The sequence below is a fragment of the Danio aesculapii genome, chromosome 3, assembly GCF_903798145.1.
Source record: "Danio aesculapii chromosome 3, fDanAes4.1, whole genome shotgun sequence".
NCBI lineage: Eukaryota > Metazoa > Chordata > Actinopteri > Cypriniformes > Danionidae > Danio > Danio aesculapii.
In genome coordinates, this window is record NC_079437.1 from 40,750,138 (window position 1) to 40,769,297 (window position 19,160).

General features: G+C 35.3%; 2 protein-coding genes across 4 annotated transcripts in view; both read left to right on the forward strand.

Annotated features, from left to right (window-relative positions):
• The window catches only part of myo15aa (myosin XVAa), a 101,723-nt gene extending 100,067 nt beyond the window's left edge, over positions 1-1,656 (forward strand). For both annotated transcript variants that reach the window (XM_056453989.1, XM_056453990.1), the window contains exon 63: positions 1,094-1,656. In XM_056453989.1, the coding sequence (XP_056309964.1) occupies positions 1,094-1,195 (102 nt within the window). In that variant the 3' untranslated portion in view covers positions 1,196-1,656. The remainder of the gene's footprint in view (positions 1-1,093) is intronic.
• Positions 1,657-3,698: 2,042 nt separating this feature from the next.
• The window catches only part of llgl1 (LLGL scribble cell polarity complex component 1), a 79,681-nt gene continuing 64,219 nt past the window's right edge, over positions 3,699-19,160 (forward strand). For both annotated transcript variants that reach the window (XM_056453991.1, XM_056453992.1), the window contains exons 1-2: positions 3,699-3,935; positions 8,390-8,487. In XM_056453991.1, the coding sequence (XP_056309966.1) occupies positions 3,855-3,935; positions 8,390-8,487 (179 nt within the window). In that variant the 5' untranslated portion in view covers positions 3,699-3,854. The remainder of the gene's footprint in view (positions 3,936-8,389; positions 8,488-19,160) is intronic.

Here is a 19,160-nt window from a genome sequence, read left to right on the forward strand (position 1 = left end):
AAAAATGACGGGAACACAGCACAAGGCAGGGGCTATAATGCTGAGGTATTTTTGCAAAAATAAACTTCAACCACTGACTCTTCATAGCCTCATCTTTGAGTAAGGAAAATAACACTAACTTTCACTCACACTTCAGAGCACAGCATCTTCACGACTTTATCCAACTCGATCTGCTGCAGTGTGTCTTTCTCTTTTTCTTTCTACTGTGTTTGTGGACGGGGCCGGGGGTTTCAATGTTCCTGGGTCTGCGCATGCAACAAATGGGCGGGGCTTGAGTTCCGTATCGACGTCCCGCCGACACTGCTAAAGACTCGTTACTGCGGCGATTCATTCGAACCACTATGAGTCGACTCTTTTATAGATGAATCAATACTTTTAAACACGGTGCACTTTCAGATTTAAGCCTTAGCTGGATATTTCACTTTACTTGCTGTTACACACTGCATGGAAGGTCATTTTCAAAAACTCATAATAGGGGCTCTTCAAAGCTAGTTCTAGTAAAAGTGTGCTTTCATCTGCAGGAGCATTTACTTGACAGAGTTGCAATTCATTGACAAGCTATGCAAAATCTAGTTTAAAATCGGAGTTGACTCAATCGGATGGTGATCACATCGAGGTAATCTTTCTGTGATTGCATGTGAAAATACTGCGCATAACAAGATCTTTTACTCCAAACATACTTCATTCCTTCAGTCGAGTGATTGCAATAAATCCTTCAGTGAGATGATTCTGTAGCCATGCCTGTATTAGTCTCGCTAAATTAATGAAAACAGTTAAATCTTCTGTTTATAATACGAAGCTATGGGGATTTCGGGGGTTTCTTCTTCATGGATCTTTGGAGTTTTCACGAGAGAGCTCTCTCTGGCCTTTGGAGGATATTAACTGCTGATCACGCAGTGTGCTTCCCTGTCAGGATGAAATTTGCCCTTTGAAATAAATTATTTAATTTCAATTAATCGCCCAGCCCTAATTTCTATGCTGTAATGGTCATTATATGACATCATGCTCTTAAAAAAAACACAGTTCAAGATATAACACTCAAAATGTATAAATAAGCAGTCTACTCTTCATTGCTTTGCCTTTGATTTGACAGAGTCTGGAGCTGTGTCGTGTGGTGGCCATGCACATGGAGAACCTGCTGTCGGTGCGAGAGAAAAGACTTACTCTGCCGCCCAGTGAAATCACCCTCCTCTAGCACCCCTGCCTCACACATGTTTTTTATTATTACTTTATGACAATAATTGCAATCAGGCACTATTACACTCCCACAAGTCCACCTGTCATTATTGCTAGTGCAATGTGTCTGCTTGCAGTTTCAAACCAGGTTCAAGAATTAGCTTGTTATTTACAATACTTTGCATGCATTCCATTAGGCTGAACATATGTGCCCATAATTGAAAACAGCTTATTGCTACCTCTAGTTCTGGACACACGATCAACAAGAGTTTATTTTTTTATTATAAGAGAGAGAAAGAGGAAACAATTTTAGCCACTGATTTATTTTTAGGCTCTGATTTGCACTACTTGAGATGATCATGTTTTAAGTATTTATATATTGTTTGCATTTTTGTTAAATTCTCTATGTGGACAGGAAATGCACTATATGTACAATGAATATAGGTTTAATATTCAAATAAAAATAATTCACAGCTGTAATGTGTGTCTTTTAGCTTTCTTTTTAAAATGGCAATTAGTGCACATTGTCCAAACTTTAAATAACATTATATATGTTTTTATAAATGTCTATAAAAAATCTGGGATTTACTTAATGTCAAAAGTTTTTTGGATAAAATGTATTAATCATTTTAAACCTCCTCGTATAATACATCATGTAATATTGAAGTAAATGATGTGTAAATTATTAAATATAAACGGATTAAAGTAATATATATATATATATATATATATATATATATATATATATATATATATATATATATATATATATATATATATATATATATATATATATATATATATATATATATACGCACACACACACACACACACACATACAGTTGAAGTCAGAATTATTAGCCCCTCTAAATTATTATCCCCCCTCTTTATTTTTTTCCCCAATTTCTAAACATAATAGTTTTAATAACTCATTTCTAATAACTGATTTATTTGATCTTTGCCATGATGACAGTAAATAATATTTTACTAGATATTTTTCAAGACACTTCTATACAGCTTAAAGTGACATTTAAAGGGTTAACTAGGTTTATTAGGTTAACTAGGCAGGTTAGGGTAATTAGGCAAGTTATTGTACAATGATGGTTTGTTGTGTAGACTATTGAAACAAGATAGCTTAAAGGGGCTAATAATGTTGACCTTAAAAATAGTTTTTAAAAACATAATACTGCTTTTTTTCTAGCTGAAATAAAACAAATAAGACTTTCTCCAGAAGAAAAAATATTATCAGAAATACTGTGAACATTTTCTTGCTCTAGTAAACATCATTTGGGAAATATTTAAAAAAGAAAATTTCAAAGGAGGCTAATAATTCTGACTTCAACTGTTTATATGTATATATATATATATATATATATATATATATATATATATATATATATATATATATATATATATATATATATATATATATATATATATATATATATATATATATAATTATACAAATATACTGTATTTTCACTCTTTTATGGAAATAAAACATACAATATAGGAATTATAAGTTAAATAATAAATTATAAGTGTAAATAATACATATATAAGTAATACAAATTCTCACTGATCTTATGAAATATATAAACAATACATAATAAATAGCCAAAATAATCATACATAAACATTTTAAACCAAATTTTGATTGAGCTAAATGCATTTTTGCACAGGTTTATTCAGTCATTTCAAGTAACATAAATCACGTGACTAAACAAAATTTTCACTGACCTTCTGAAATATATTTGCATATAAATAATACATAATGATGAACAGCCAAAGTGATCATACATAAGGGTGACATGGTGGTGCAATGGGTAGTGCTGTTGCCTCACAGCAAGAAGGTCACTGGTTCAAGCCCCTGGCTGGGTCAGTTGGCATTTCAGTGTGGAGTTTGCATGTTCTCCCTGTGTTGGAGAGGGTTTCCACCGGGTGCTCTGGTTTACCCGACACTTCCAAAAACATGCAATATAGGTGAATTGGGTAAACTAAATTAGCAGTAGTGTATGTTGTGGGTGTGAAGTGTATGGGCGTTTCCCAGTGATGGGTTGTGGCTGGAAGGGCATCTGCTGTGTAAAACACATGCTGGATAAGTTGGCGGTTCATTCCGCTGTGGTGACCCCTGATTGATAAAGGGACTAAGCCGAAAAGAAAATGAATGAATGAATGAATGAATGAATGAAACATACATAAACATTTTAAATATAATATAAATTGAGCTAAATGCTTTTGGTATATTCAGGCATTTCTAAATAACATAAATCAAACTTAAAATTACACTTTTAAATGTATTAAATTTATTAACGTGATCAAAAGTTTGGATTTAATCAAATCCAGCCAATTCAAACATACGAGAACCGCGAATCCAGAGCAGATTCCTGATCCGTGCTTTCCACACGCACTCCCTGGAGGGGCGTGGCTTGGCGAATTGGTCACACATCCTTGCCTTCTGATTGGCTCGCCCGAGACGTGGTTCCTGTGAACTTGCCCTGTGGTCAAACTGCATAAACACACAGCTGAAAACTTGCACGGTTTGAGGAGTGGATACAAAAGAAACGGGAGCTTGCATGAAGGATCACATTGTTTCTCTGCACCGATTGACGCCTAACGGAATTCTTATCGATCTGAGACGTTTGCGGGCTGTGATTTACCTCTGATTCGGCTTCAGGATGATGAAGTTTAGGTTCAGACGGCAGGGGAACGACCCTCATCGTGAAAAAATCAAGCAGGATCTGTTTGCATTCAATAAGGTATGTGGGATATGAAGCTTTGGGTCTCCCCTCTCTCTCTAGGCAGCATGCATGCGGTTTCGGGTTGCGTTGAAACTGACTTATTAATTCAAGCAGATGTATTAATAATCACCTGCACTGTTTAATGCCCGTTTATTAACATGCTGTCCCTGATATAACGGTGTTTTACCAACTATCAGGGCCAGATATTGTAAGCATCAACGACCACCGCATGAAAGTTGTTTGAAACAATCAGTACTTTATATGTAGCAAGATTTATTTTTATTGTTTGAGCAAAGCTTGTCGTTTATAGCTTTAAGAGAATGAGAATTGCGTTGTTTGTTTCGTGCGATATTCATCTTCATCAGTGGCGCTCATTAACTCAGATGAGATCAGATCGGGCGCGTTGTCTATTGTGAGTCACCTCAAAGTTTCCCCATGTTTGTAACTTCTGCGGTCACAAATGAAGATCATTCATTTTGAATCAAATTCAGATGTGGGACATAAAATTCCAGTTATGCAGTGGTTTACTGAACCGTGGTGTGTGTGAGGGGATAAACTGCATATTTACACATTTGTAACTTTTGCTTTTTGAATCTGTGTGTTTGTGTATATATTGTAACGTACGTTGTATTTTGTATACACCATGGGGTATGAGTGAAAAAGTATGTTTTTACAAATGTATAACTTTACATTTTAAATATTATTTATTTCTTTGTTTCATATGCTGAAAACTAAAAGTGGTTTAATTAACTAATCATTTTTTATTTAAAAAACAAAACAAACTTATAGTTTGGCTTGGGCTAACTTACTTGTGTGTGTGTGTATGTGTGTATATGTATGTGTGTGTGTATATATATATATATATATATATATATATATATATATATATATATATATATATGCGCATACATACAGTTGAATTTAGAATTATTAGCACTCCTGTTTATTTTAACCCAATTTCTGTTTAATGGAGAGCAGCTTTTTTTCAGTACATTTTTAAACATAATAGTTTTATTAACTCATTTCTAATAACTGATTTATTTTATCTTTGCCATGATGACAGTAAATAACATTCGACTAGATATTTTTCTAGTTCATTAGGTTAACTAGGCAGGTTATGGTAATTAGGCAACTTATTGCGTAACAATTGTTTGTTCTGTAGACTATCTGAAAGAATATAGTTTAAAGGGGCTAATAATTTTGAGCTTTTTAAATGGCTTTAAAAATATTAAAAACTGCTTTTAATAAAACTACTAATATTTTTCCAAAAGAAAAAAATATTATCAGACATACTGTAAAAATTTATAATCATTTTCGAAATATTTGTAAAAGAAAACAAAATTCAAAGGGGGGGCTAATAATTCTGACTTCAACTGTTTGTGTGTGTGTGTGGTTTCTCTTTATTCCAGACACTAGGTACAATAGTATAAAAGACAGACAAAACAATACAAACCACACAATATACATTAAAAAAAGACAGTTATGCCAATATTTCATCAAAGGTGACTGATAACTAGGGCTGGGCGATTTGGCCTAAAATCAAAATCTCGATTAATTGAACGTTTTAACTCGATTACGATTAATAAATGACTATTTTATTTCCATAAAAATATATCAAGAAGTAAAGGTGGTGTTTGATTGCCTTAGGGAGTTAATTTACATTATTATAGCTTAATTTGTATATATCTTTGTGTATACATTGTAATTTTTATTTTAAATGTTAAAAGAGCAAAAATGTATCTGTTTAGCATTAAAGTAATTAATTATATTTGTAAATTGTATTTCATAAATTATTATTTTTTTATTAAAACATGTGTTGCTGGCAGCCAGGATTTGCCAGCTCTCCAAAATTGGGCTGCTCTTATTTATTTTATGTCTTCGCCTTCATAGTTCACTGACAAGTTTTGGACTGTAAATAAGCTCACATTTAACAAGTGAGAGATTTTTGAATGAAGGGTGCATTACTTAATTTTTTAAATATTTGAAGTAAACACACACCATCTACCATCTATGGTTGTTTATTGAACATTGGTGAACATTACCAAACTGACCAATCACAAAGCTTGTGCTACGGGTTGTTGTGACGTGTACGTACATTTTTTGAGAGGTGTGTGGGTATGCGAAGGCTGTGCCGGAACGTACACGTGCACTTAGCAGAAGTATAATGTCAGAACAATATATTATGTATAAATCATAATATAATGTGCTATATAATAATATAAATTAGCCTTAACACAGCCGGGTCACTTGACTCCCTACGCGGTAGGGAAAGTCATTGAAAAAATTGACCTAAAAAAATTTGATCGATTATTATAATGTCGATTTCGATTACTTTTCAATTAATCGCCCAGTCCTACTGATAAGGCACCAAAGTCTCTTTAAGACAATTCATTTCACTCGTTGGCCATCTTTGAGATGACTCTCGGGCATTCTGTTTGAATGGGGAAGCATCAAATTCTCCAAAATTGCTTGCCAAGCTTATGATTGAATTTCATTTTAAGAATCACCAATAAAATGAAACAACAGCTGTCTCTTTAGTTTTATTTCTAATTGTTTGAATTACACAGAAACTTACGTCTGGTCCAAGCCCTTTCCCCGGAGTATTGTTAGTCTATAGCGATCGATGATTGGCTCCTGCACTTGAAGGCGGGCTTTATTAGCAATATTGACCATTACACTTTTCTCCATTCAGTGCAATACGAGTGACATGTATTGTGTATTCTATAGTTTTTGTAAGGCACTTTAGTAAGTCTAGGGTTTATCAACAACATTAAAATTCTATTCTGAGAATTCTTCAATCGACAAATTTACATATACAAAAAATGTATAGATCAAATTTCTAATCATAATAAATATATATATTAGTTAAAGTTTGTTAACTTTGTGTTTAAGTTGAGTACTTAGGCCTTTCAATGAGTGTTTATTTAAAATGAGATTTATAAGTCTCATACTAAAAGTCAGAATTAATTATTAAACCTATTTATCTTCAATTGTTTATTCATGAATGGTTTATTTTATTTATTAGTTGTAAATGTTTCCTGTATATATGTTTCTTTTATTTACTGATGGAACAAGATGTATTTATTTAGATTATGTATTTATTTATATTACATAAGTGCATTGCTTCATTTATAGCAGGGATGTCCAAACTCGATCCTGGAGGGCTGGTGTCCTGCAAAGTTTAGCTGTAACTTCCTTCAACACGCCTCCCTGAAAGTTTCTAGTATACATAGAAAGAGCTTGATTAGCTGCTTCAGGTGTGTTTAACTGGTGTTGGAACTAAAATATGCAGGACACTGGTCCTCCAGGACCAAGATTGGACACCCCTGACTTATAGTATACATTGTACATTTATTTTAGATCTACTAAAAGAGTAAAGTACATATTTTGCTCAATAAATTAAAGTTGATGTTTGATTGCTTTAGTCAGTTCATTTAGATTAATTATCATAACTTGTTTATGTGTGTAAACATTCTAACTTTATTTTATTTGTTAAAAGAGCAAAATGTATCTGTTTAGAATTAAAACATTAAATTTAAATTGGCATTAAAGTTTTTATATTAGTAAATTTGAAAGTCATAAATGATTTTTTTTAATTAAAAAATATTTAGGTAAACAAAGATTTCATGTTAAGTAATAAATGTTTTTATTTCTAATGTGTGCGTTGAATGTCTCCTGCAGTGTTGCTGGCAGCCAGGATTTGCAGAGCTCTCCGTAATGGGGCCGCTCTTAAATCATAATGAACATGTTACTGCTCCCTAACCAGAAACATAGAAAGGGTTTGATTGTAGGCTTTTTACTGATGACCAAACTCTGGCACAATTGCAACACAACCAAACAGCCTCCTCCTCAATCTAAAGCACTACATCAGAAAATAAGAGAGAAAGAGAGGGAGACGCGCTTATGGAGTATTAAAGTCTCCCGTTTTGTTCATTTCTCAAACGCTGCTGATGACGTTCATCCACAGATGGTTTAGCAAAAAACACAGCGGTGGTGAAGGATGAAGGTGTGTGTGTGTGTGTCTCAAACTGATGAAGCGTCATGACACCGTGTGTAATGTAATGGGAAGGTCCTGTTTTTTATCATGTCACACTTTGTCAACCTGTGAAAACCAAACGCACGCCTTATTTTGCCTAAAACTGTGTGTTGATTCAAGGTGACATTTAAAAAAACGCCCCAAAACATGTATCTGCAGATCAATTTTACTAGCTTGTGAAGATGAATTTGACGTTGTCTGTCAAATCTACTAGATTTCCTTCCTTACCCTTTCTGTTTCTTTTTGTGGAAACAAGGAAATCCCTTTCCTGTCAAGATTGCTCTGAATAGATCTACCAGGTTGACCTCTTTTGAGCCCTGATGCTATGAGTAACAATGAGAAATGATTGTGAACGGTTTTCTAGAAAAAGAGGAATTTAAAATGTCTATCTGATGTACGTTACATGTGAGACTTCCTCTTCTCTTCTTTTACTCAGACAGTTGAACATGGATTTCCAAACCAGCCAAGTGCTTTGGCCTATGATCCCAAACTGCAGCTTATGGCCATTGGAACTAAATCAGGGGCCATCAAAATGTATCCTTTTGTAAGTGCTTCACTTAACTTCAATTAAGGGTCACTTTATTGTGAATATTCAGTGCTGTTCACAATTTTGGAGGTCAGGAGTTAATCAGTACTTTTATTTGGAGAGTAGAACGAATGACAGAAACAAAACTGTTTGTGAGGTATGGGTGAATTTCAAAATGAAACACATTTTGACAGCGTGTCCATTTTTAAAGGTCCTGTGAAGTGCTTTGAAATATGCATTTTTATTCGATGTTTGACATAATCTCAATTGAAACGAGAAGAGAGGGTGGGACATAGTGTAGCCCCTCCCCTAAAAAACACCCTATAATGTTTTGTTTTATCACTGCTCTGCCAGTGAGAGTGGTTGAGCTCAAGTTCATCAAATAAAAAGCAAATGAGAAGTGTCTTGAAGGGGGCGGGGCATGTCAGATACTAGAGAGCATCTGATTGGTAATTATGTGATAAGAAACTAAAGTGTGAGGTGAAGTGAAGAAAACGTCACCATTTAGTTGAGCTGTTTAGGCAGAAATTACAAACTTCAAGCTTTACGTTTATATTAGTTTTTATATTTTGTGAGAATTTTGTCAGTGTTTTAGCTTAGATATTCTAAAAAGAATAATGCTGATACTAACATCTAAAAAACACTGTTTTAATTTCATAGGACCTTTAATTATTTTAGGTTAAGGAGACCGGAAAATGTGCAGAGCTGGTGGTCCTCGACGAACATGGTTGAGAAACACTGTTATATAATGTATTATTATATATATTAACAGTGTTTTATTGTTTTTTTGAAGAGTCGAACTTTATACAGGTATACGGTAATTGAATAATCATGTGAAATAACACTTCATAGTTTTAATTTTATAAACAATTCAATAGAATTTATCTTGTATAATTTTTTTTGAGTTGAAAACAGTAAAATTTCTTATTCCCAAATGGTTTTAAATTCCTCACACAGTCCCAGGCCTCATAAAACACTTATGAAATGTAAATTATAATCCAGACTCAATATTGCGTACACTTGGGATGTGACTAATGCGAATGATCACGTTGCGTTATCGATGCTGAAACTATATATTTTGCAGCCGTAGTCATAGATGAATTACCAGTTTGTAAACATTCAGGATGCGCGCTCAGCAAGGTTGTTACCATTTACAGAGAGGGAATGACATCCGATGCGGTACATAGTTTGTTGTCATATTAGAAATAAGTTATACTGATGACATGTATATTATTTACATAATGCTTTTAGCGTATTATAACAGCTTGTTATTCGGCAAAACTAACTTTAAAGTGAGCGGCGTTCATCTGACTTGGTCCATTTGTGATAGCACCCTCCCAATGGATATTGGATGAGATTAAATGGCCAAGCATCCAGCCCCAAATATACAACTATCTCATTGAAACTCCAAGTGATTTTACAAGAGAGAAGTCAAAGGCCTACAAGTCTTTGGATGCTTACAATTTTGTTGTGTGTGGTCATGTGCAAGAAATATGGTTCCGTGATTACCGGATTCAAAACTTTGTAGTGATGATAACCGAGGTTCTGCCTAGCCAAAGACGAGGAAAGAAGATTGAGGCCCTGGGTAATCATCATCATCAACAACTGCATTCTGACAGCGAACTGCACCTGTACGGCAGGGCATGTGAACTTGCGTGTTTACATTTCATTCTTAGCATTCAGTGTCCGCAGTTTAATTAACCATATTTAACAGTTTTTGCTGAAATCATAGCTGCAATCAAAAATGAGTAATGTGTATGATTCAGCATAGCGTGAACTTGCCTGATATAACATGAGACCTGCAGAGTCGAGCATTTTTTTTGTTAGGTCCTCACTCCATTCAGCTCCCTTTTAGCCAAAGATGTCTGTGGTTGGCATTAAAAGCAGTGTGGTGTACGATAAAAGTTACGTTTTTTTATTTTTGGACTTTATCGAATTTAGCATCCTGCTGCACAACATGACATGTTTGCTATTGCAACTGGTCTTTTTTTGCAACCGGGGACCCGTGTGATGTCATGTGTGACGTAGGTTGGTAATTCCTCCTATACAGTGAACATTGTACAAATTTTGGGTTTTATAGTCCCTTTTTTATTTTAGAAACTCGTATTGTGTTGAAAGAGTTGTTTAATTTGATGTCCATCAGTGATACAATGGCATTAAGGGAATGTCCTAGTTTATGGTTCACTGATTGTGATTAATTACTCTGAATGTGTGGCTCTGTTGTGTTAAAGACTTGAGTCATCATCATCAGCAGCCTGGTACACAGTGTGACTCAATACATATTGTTCCAGTCCTACAAAACCTGCTACTTCAGAAACGTAACTTTTCGGAATTGTCATAATTATAAGCAACACTGTCCAGACTTGAGTGTTTATGTCCGCTGGGTTGAAGGAATGTTTAGGAGGATATCATCTGAGCAAAGTGTAGGAGACTCCTCTGGTGAGCTCTCATTATCTCGTCCTCTTGGACCAGGACAGGTCAAACTGGAAAACGTCCAGCATTCCTTCAGTCTGGCTTGTGGTTTTCCTGAGATGGAAGCAGAGATACGGGCAGGATCAGTGATATTATGGTGGTTGCGATGGTACAGTGCGGGTCTTTGACTGTTTGGAGGCTGGTGGTGTCAGGCACAGCCCAGCTGAGAGACGCTCGCTTACTCGCTCTGCTGCAGATTTGACTCACTGGACGGAGCAGGATGGGGAGGGTGAAGCTGAACTGACAACCTGCCACTCTCCAGATCTGAGGCACTATCTGTCAGCGCTTAAAAGCTCTTGTCTCGTCCATCAAACAAGATGTCTTGTGATGGAGCGAGAGGACAGAGAAGCTTTGAGTGTAAATGAAGAGGGTGTTCTGAGGTTGAGTAATGAGAGGTTTGGTTTCGGAGGCATTTCCTCTGATTGGGTGTTGAGGGGGTGTGATGATAGATCAAAGTTTGCTTTACCAAGCCTGACTCCATCCTTCATAAAACTGCATGTCTTTGAGTAACATTAGGGAGTACGTCATTAGCTTAGTGCTGGCTGCTCTCATTGTTTGTGTTTATTTGGCATTACAAGTCCTCTCTGAAAGACTTGCAAGCTGTGTTTTTACATTTCCTAAAAACCAAAAAAGTCAAATCATTTGGTGACACGCTAGTTTGTTTTGTGCTATTTTATCATTTTTTTTAAATTGCGGATAGGCATGGACCGGTATAAGATTCTGACGGTACGATAACCTTGGATAAAAATATCATGGTTTCATGGTGTTGTTGTGATTATTGGTCTAAAATATGTTCTTTTTGCATGTCTGGGTAAATAACATTTTTTTTCTCTCATTTTAACACAATATATTTTATTTTAAGAAACATTTAAAATATTTTGGAGCAGTAAACATGTCAGACTAAATAATTCAAAGGATTCATTGACTTCAGTAGTTTGAAAAACACCGATTTCTTTACGATTCAAAACAGCGTTTTTGGAGATCTTTTCTGCTGAAGAGACTGTTGTCATAACAAACGGAAAAAACCTTAGATATACCATAGGAACGGTATAACAGAAAATTTTGGTGGTTTTAAAACATTGACATTTCCAAGCCGTGATATACCTTGAAAATGGTTATTGTCCCATGCCTAATTGCGGAGTGGACTGTATTTTAGTTTTGTTCACAAACTTTAGTAGGGCTCAATCAAAGATCATCGTGTTAAGTTTTATGTTATATTTAGTGGTGGGCCGTTATCGGCGTTAACGTGCTGTGATAACGCGAGACTCTTATCGCGCGATTAAAAAAATATCGCCGTTAATCTATTCTCAAAGTTGGGTTGGGAGCTGGGTCTATTCTACGCAAGCTATGATGACTTTCATCTTGATATTTTAGCGCAGATGTATACCTGACCGGTTAGCCGTCTGACAAAACAGCGCCCTTCTGAATCAAATCAGCAGGATGCCTGACTTTAACTGCAGTTCGGCAGTTTCACTTTAACTCATGAACATTTCATTCATGCCGTCGTGACTAACTGGAGTATTAGATGCAAATAAGGAGCAAGGACTGGTGAGAGTGTTAGAGAATGTAATAACGCTTCCCAAACGTTTTTGTGTTTGTGTGTATGTGTGCACGCGCGATCATTTACTGACAGCCGCCTGTGTGGATCTTGTCGGAAAATATGGCAAAGTCCTACATGACGGCAATAGTTTACTTGACAGCAATAGTTTGATTGCAGTGTTTACTTCAGTAATACCACTAATATATGCACTCCACATGTCTTAATTCCATTTCTGTTTAGTTCAGTTATGACTTTAGTTGCATTAAGGTAATCAAAAATCTCTGTTTACATGGTAGACTCTTAATCAGATTATTCATATTAAAATCGTATTAAAGCATTGTTGCCCATGTAAACATACTCAATGTTTGACACCCCGTCAGGGCTCTGTGAACTTGCCTTTGCGAAGCAGCATTTTCTGTATGTACGTACATCAAAAGCAATTATGAAATCGCTGTTTGGAGCTCATGTAGGCCTACAGTTCAACATTCATGTTTAACTGAATAAACAGTTAGTAAACACAGGTACATCTTATCGAACATAATTTATTTTTATCACCAATTATCATAGTAGAACAGTTTCTCAAGCAGATTGTGATGCATTTTGGAAACAGGAGATGAACCCCTGGTCTAATGCGCCACCTGGCTTGTGAAACTCATTCTCAAAGATTTATTATTTGGGTAGCACACATATTCTGAATGTTTTCGGCAGAATTCAAATGAGCCATTTTAATCTAGATTAATCTAGATTATAAAAATGTATCTATGCCCACCTATAGTTATATTGTATTAAGATGTTTTTATTTGTCAACTAAATAATCAGATTAACTTAGAGTCTTTTATGATGAGTTGACCAATCGTGAAGAGAGAACACTCATTTCTATCACTTGCTCTAAGTTACTCTCAGGATGTTTTTTGCCTTGCATGAATTTTCTTGGACATGCGCAAAAAATGCATTCAAGGCAAGTTCTGTAGGTTCACTTCACTGTACAAAAATAATGTGAAGAGGCTTTGAAGCAAGTTGCCTTACAATTTTAAGTTGGCTCAACTTTCTAATTATTTATTTATTTATTTTTACAGTGTTCAAATGCAGCACATATTTCAAATGGCTCCTCTTTGTGGATGTGCAGTGACTTTGTATGTTGTCTACTTGTGCTTTACTTAAATTCATATTTAATGTGAACCCATTAATAGCTTATTATCAGTTGGATTTGAAAATTGTGAAAGTATGCTAGAGCAAAACCATATGAGCTAAGTCATGTAACTATCCAGGGTTTCCCAGGATTTTTTTTAATACTACATAGATTTTCTATTAAAATGTCAGTTTGTTCCACTAGAGCTGTGGAGAAAAATTGCTTCTGCATTAATTCAGAATTTTTTTTAATATTCATGGCTTTCTTCAATTGTTTCTGAGCTTAGTTTTTAACTGTAGATGGTGCTGTGTGTTTTACAAACAGCCATACTCTGCTTGCATTCAATTCCTTACAAAAAACACTTGAACCTAATTAAAGTTAAAAAAGCTGTTTACATTAATCTTGTGGCCTAAAAGCCAGTTTACATGACTGATCTTACAAGTGCCAACATACAAGTGCCCTTCCTCATGAGCATTTTAAGTGTGCAGTAAATAAATCCTAGAGCGCAATCTGCAGTTAAAATTAAGCACTGAATCCATTTAAGAGCGAATAGTGATATGTTTTTTTTTTTAAATCTCATTGAAGCAAAATCGATTTCTCAAATGATTTTTGGCCACAGCTCTTCATTGTAGAACTCTTCCCTGATAAAATGGGGAGTAAACTGCAACTGAGTGACATTTTTCTTGACTTACTGGATTGGGACCTATTTATCAATTTTATTGCTTTACTAGAAGTCTTTTGGAAAGCTATAAACCTAATTACAAATTTTTGAGGTATGCAGATAAAGAGATTTATATGTTTGCCTTAATGGCACAGCAATCCCCAATGACTGACTCAAAACTCAAAAGTTTTTCTATACATCATATTTCAGTCAAGAATGTAGTTCCATGAGACCGCATCAAGTTCTTCTGACATGATGCAATGGATAACAGTAGAGATTTGCCATAGTGCATATAAGTCTTAAAATAACATACATGAGTTAAAATAGAACTTTTCTTTGCAAATACGATGTTAAATGTTGGCACAGTTTATTTTTATTATAGTTCCTGAACCCAAGCACACGCTCAACACTTCACCACCATGGCAACTAATCCAAAAACAAAACAAATGCCAACTTAATAAAACATTATACAAGTCTCCTCATTTTCTCATCTTGCTATAAAACACCACCCTATTTTAGATTATACTGTGCAAATCTAGATGGGAACTGTAAATGTATTTTAAATTAATTGAGTGAAATGTTCTCCCGAATGAAAACAGAATTAAGCCACTTATATTTGATTGACAATCCTGACACAGTGCTGTTAAATCAAAGTGAATTCGTTTAAATGAAGTCAAAATACAGCATTGTTCTGAGTGCATATAAATGTATTGAGCTACACTGTAAGATAATGCTGAGTTCCACACTATTGATTTGTGTTGGGACAGATTAAAGTTAATTAAGTTAACTTGTCAGTTTTTACAAGTTTTGACATAATCAAGCCCCCACCCACCTCACCTACCCTCTCCACCCCCCCCCCCCCCAAAAAAAAGAAGAATTGTGTTATTTCAGATTATTTTAAATACATAGTTTGAACAAACAGCAAATGTCATTTTAAGTGTGGAATTTACTAATTCATTCGACTGAACGAGTGCGATTACCAGCATTTTGAACACTTCATTGCATTCTTAATGAAACCAAGGTAGTGACAGGTGTTTTCTCCTGTATCGTGGCACACGCTGGAGTATAATAGATCAGCAAAAAAAGTAAGGGTACACCTGTTTTTCCATCTGTTGGTTGTTGATTGGATTTTGAGATGTTGTCATTGAATTCGAATGATGTAATCTTGCAGTTAATTGTGCAGAGTCAATGTTTAAGTGGACTTACTGAAGTCTGCTATACGGCACCATAGCAAAGCATATTTTTTTCATCAAAACATTAAGGCTCAATCCCAATTTTACCCCTTACATATCTAGGGGAAGGGCTAGATATCTCTTCAAACAGAGATTTTTCAGGGCCACAATGGCTGTACATGGAAGTCAGGAGATGCACAAATTAGCTTTTTTTTTTATTTTTTATTTTTTGTCATTATTACGATTTTTTTCAGCAAACAAACATGTTTTAATACATTCGTAACCGCATTCGTGTTTTACTGTCATGTTTAAAACAATGCTAAAATAAAAACCGCTAAATTTCGCTATCTATAATCCCTAATACTAACTCCTGTATAGCAGTCCCACAACATACTTTCACATCTAATGCTCAATGATGCTCGAATCCCCTGTCAGAAAAGTCTAGTGGCTGGGAATGAGCGTTTTACAGTGTCTGGTGTGTTTACATGGATGAATATGGCCAGGGTGTGAATGCACAGTACATTTACGATCTTATTGCCACATTAGATCGTTATGATAACATGATATCGTTGCCTTCAGTGATTTCCCTGAAGATAAATACCAAAAAATAACGCAAATTGAATAACTACAGCAGTCGCCATCGTTGATCTCCTAAATTGTAAGAGATCGCGATGACATATAATGACATGTGCAGGTGTTTGTGTTGTCCCATTTTTATTTTATATATATATATATATTTTTTAAAACATTTATTTATTTTTTTAAGGGGTAAATTTTGAAGCCCTTCCCCTTCACACTCCGTTTCAAGGGCCAAGAGGATGGGGTAGGCGGTACAAAAATAGAATTGGGATTAGGCCTAAGAAATGACATAGTAGAAGAGAAATGCAAAGTAAAGTCTTTCACCATAAGATTTTGCTGTTATGATGTGGGGTAAAATGTTGTATTGTGTTAAGAAGAAAGGGAACTGTCAGTTTATGCTAAATATTAGTTTTTACATTGAGGCTGTAATGAGCATAACCACTTAAAAGTGGTACAGGTTTGTGACGCAGTGCATTACATTTAGAGAGATAAATAAAGCAACATGAAATTTTCTCACACTTTGCATGAACCTCAATTTGATGACATGAATATGGTGGATGGGAGATGTTTGCAACATTGTGAAATTAAGTACTTTTCCAATTGTTTGGAAATCTGTGGAGTTGTTTGTGTAGATTCCTTGTCAGACAGACTTGATTCATTAAAGGGATAGTTCACCCAAAAAGGAAAATGCTGATAACTCTCACTCAAGTAAATACAAACCATTATGAGTTTAATTTTTCTGCTGAACACAAAAGCCATTGACTTCCATAGTAGGAAGAACAAATACTATGGAAGTCAAGGGAAGGGTTACAGATTTCCAGCTTTCTTCAAAAGATTAAATCGGTTTGGAACGAGTAAACGATGAATAAATTATAACTAATTCTTCATTTTCTTTGGTGAACTATCCCTTTAAGTCTGCATTTACACTGCATGGTTCAACTGATTTTATTCTGATTGCTTTCTCCAATGTGGCACAGATCGGAAATGGCCCATGTACATGTAAGCAGGAGAAAATCACATGGAATCCGATTTGCTCAAATCAGATTCGGGCCTTGTTCATATGTGGAAATCTATCCGATATGAATCTGATCCATGCCCTCATCTCTGCAGTGTAAGCAGGTAGATCGGATTTTCACCTGCCAATGTGAGTCGCGCATCATTAAAAACAATAGCGAATTACGTAAACTCTGACGCTTTTATTTCGGAACACACTTCAGCAGGGTCCCAAACCTTAAATCTCATATACGAGGACTTAAAAGCTTTTATATTGTCACATAGCACAAGTATTTAAGCATGTTAACAAGAGAGAGTGAGCGAAACATCCGCCACGTAACCAATATTAACTAATATAAAACTATTGCATAAATCACATGGATAAATCACACCATGGACATTACACTTACTGGTTTAAAAAGACCTAGATTAAAAGAAGACGGCCAAATGAGAACTTTTCTGTCATAAACTGTAGTAAAACAACTTGTCAAAAAGAATTTTTAAAAATTATATTTTTTTTCCCCCAGTTCATTGTGCCTTTGCAGTGTAAATGCAGACAATCGGCTACGAGTCGCATTTAAAAGATGATGTAAGCCGGTCATCAAAAAATCAGATACAGTTACAAAATCGGAATTGACCATCAAGATCTGCGGCGTAAATGCAGCCTATAGTCTAGTGGAGACATTTTCAAAATTTCACCTATGGGTTCTAGATAAACTTGGCCTGAATCAATAGCCTCATACAGTTGAATGATCTTTATGAACGACTTGGAAACTAGCTAGAGGATTCGTTCGTCCAGTATTTTATCAGTTTCTTTTGAGTTATTAGATTAAGCTGTCAGTGCTTTCTTCATTAGAGAGAAAAAACTGGAACGCCACTGTGGTTTGATAAGCTCCATTTTATCTGGATTGGTTCCAGCTCCAGATGTGTGCTTTTGCACATCAAAGGCAGGACGACTGTGATGTGCATAGCTCTACAGCTCCGGTCATCCTGATGTCAGACGCCAGAGCGGTTCAGTCTGAAGTGTGTCTGATCAAGGGTTCTGTCATCAGAGTTTGTCCAGCCCGTCCTGCGCAGAGCCATTAACAGAAGCTCTGATAGAGTCATTTTTTGGTGACCGCTATTAACCGTACCATTGAAGTGAAAGAGTTGTTTTTATTAAATAAGATTATTTCTGCCATTGCAGTTTAATAGTTGTGCAGTGCAGAGATGGCATATTTTTGTAGAAGTGTCTTCAGATCATCCTATTTTTAGTCTGTGAGGTCATTGGAGCATATTGTTTTCTATATATCTATTTCTGCATTTATGAACTTGTTTTCTTGCTTTTATTATCATGTAGAATGACTACATGTGTAAAGTGTAGAGCTGTGGTGAAAAAATGTTTTAAAAAATCGATTCCGCCTTGATTCTGAGATTTTTAGATGTGTCTCTATTCTCTCTTGAATTGATTCTGAGCTTGGTTTTAAACAGCAGGTGGCGCTGTATTTGTAATCAACTGAAAGAACCCCTATTATGCATTATAAATAGTCATAAATAGATGCATTTATTTTTACCAAATTATCCCAACAACTCTCATATTTGTTCAGCCAAACCCCTTCTTTGCATGTGGCTAATCTGCTGTGATTGGTCCAATGACTCAGTCTGTTGTTGTGATTGGTCGACTGGGCCACTATGCTGAAACATAGGCATTTGTAGCTCCACCCTCTTTTGAAAATTTCATTTGAATTTAAAGCGACAGACACCAAATTGGCACAATTAGAATCAAAGCCTAAAATGAGCAGTTTCAAAGAGTTAAACAATATTTGTGGGGTATTTTGAACTGAAACTTTACATACACACTCAAGGGATCTTGTGAAAAGTGGTATAATAGTTCCCCCTTTAAAAATAAGTTTAAGATATTTTTGCTTTTTTTTTAAATGACGTTGTATCAGTACATTACCACACTCCGCTCGTGAAATTATTAACCTGTTCATTGTCTTGATTAAAGGTAGTTGCTAACAAGAGGGCTATTGAGGGGCCATTAAACATTTATTATGATGAAAAGACAAACCCATCAACTCTGTAGTCCATTTTCACAGCCTCAAGGTGTCATAATTACACACACTCATGCTGTAACTAAGACTTTCAAGGAAATG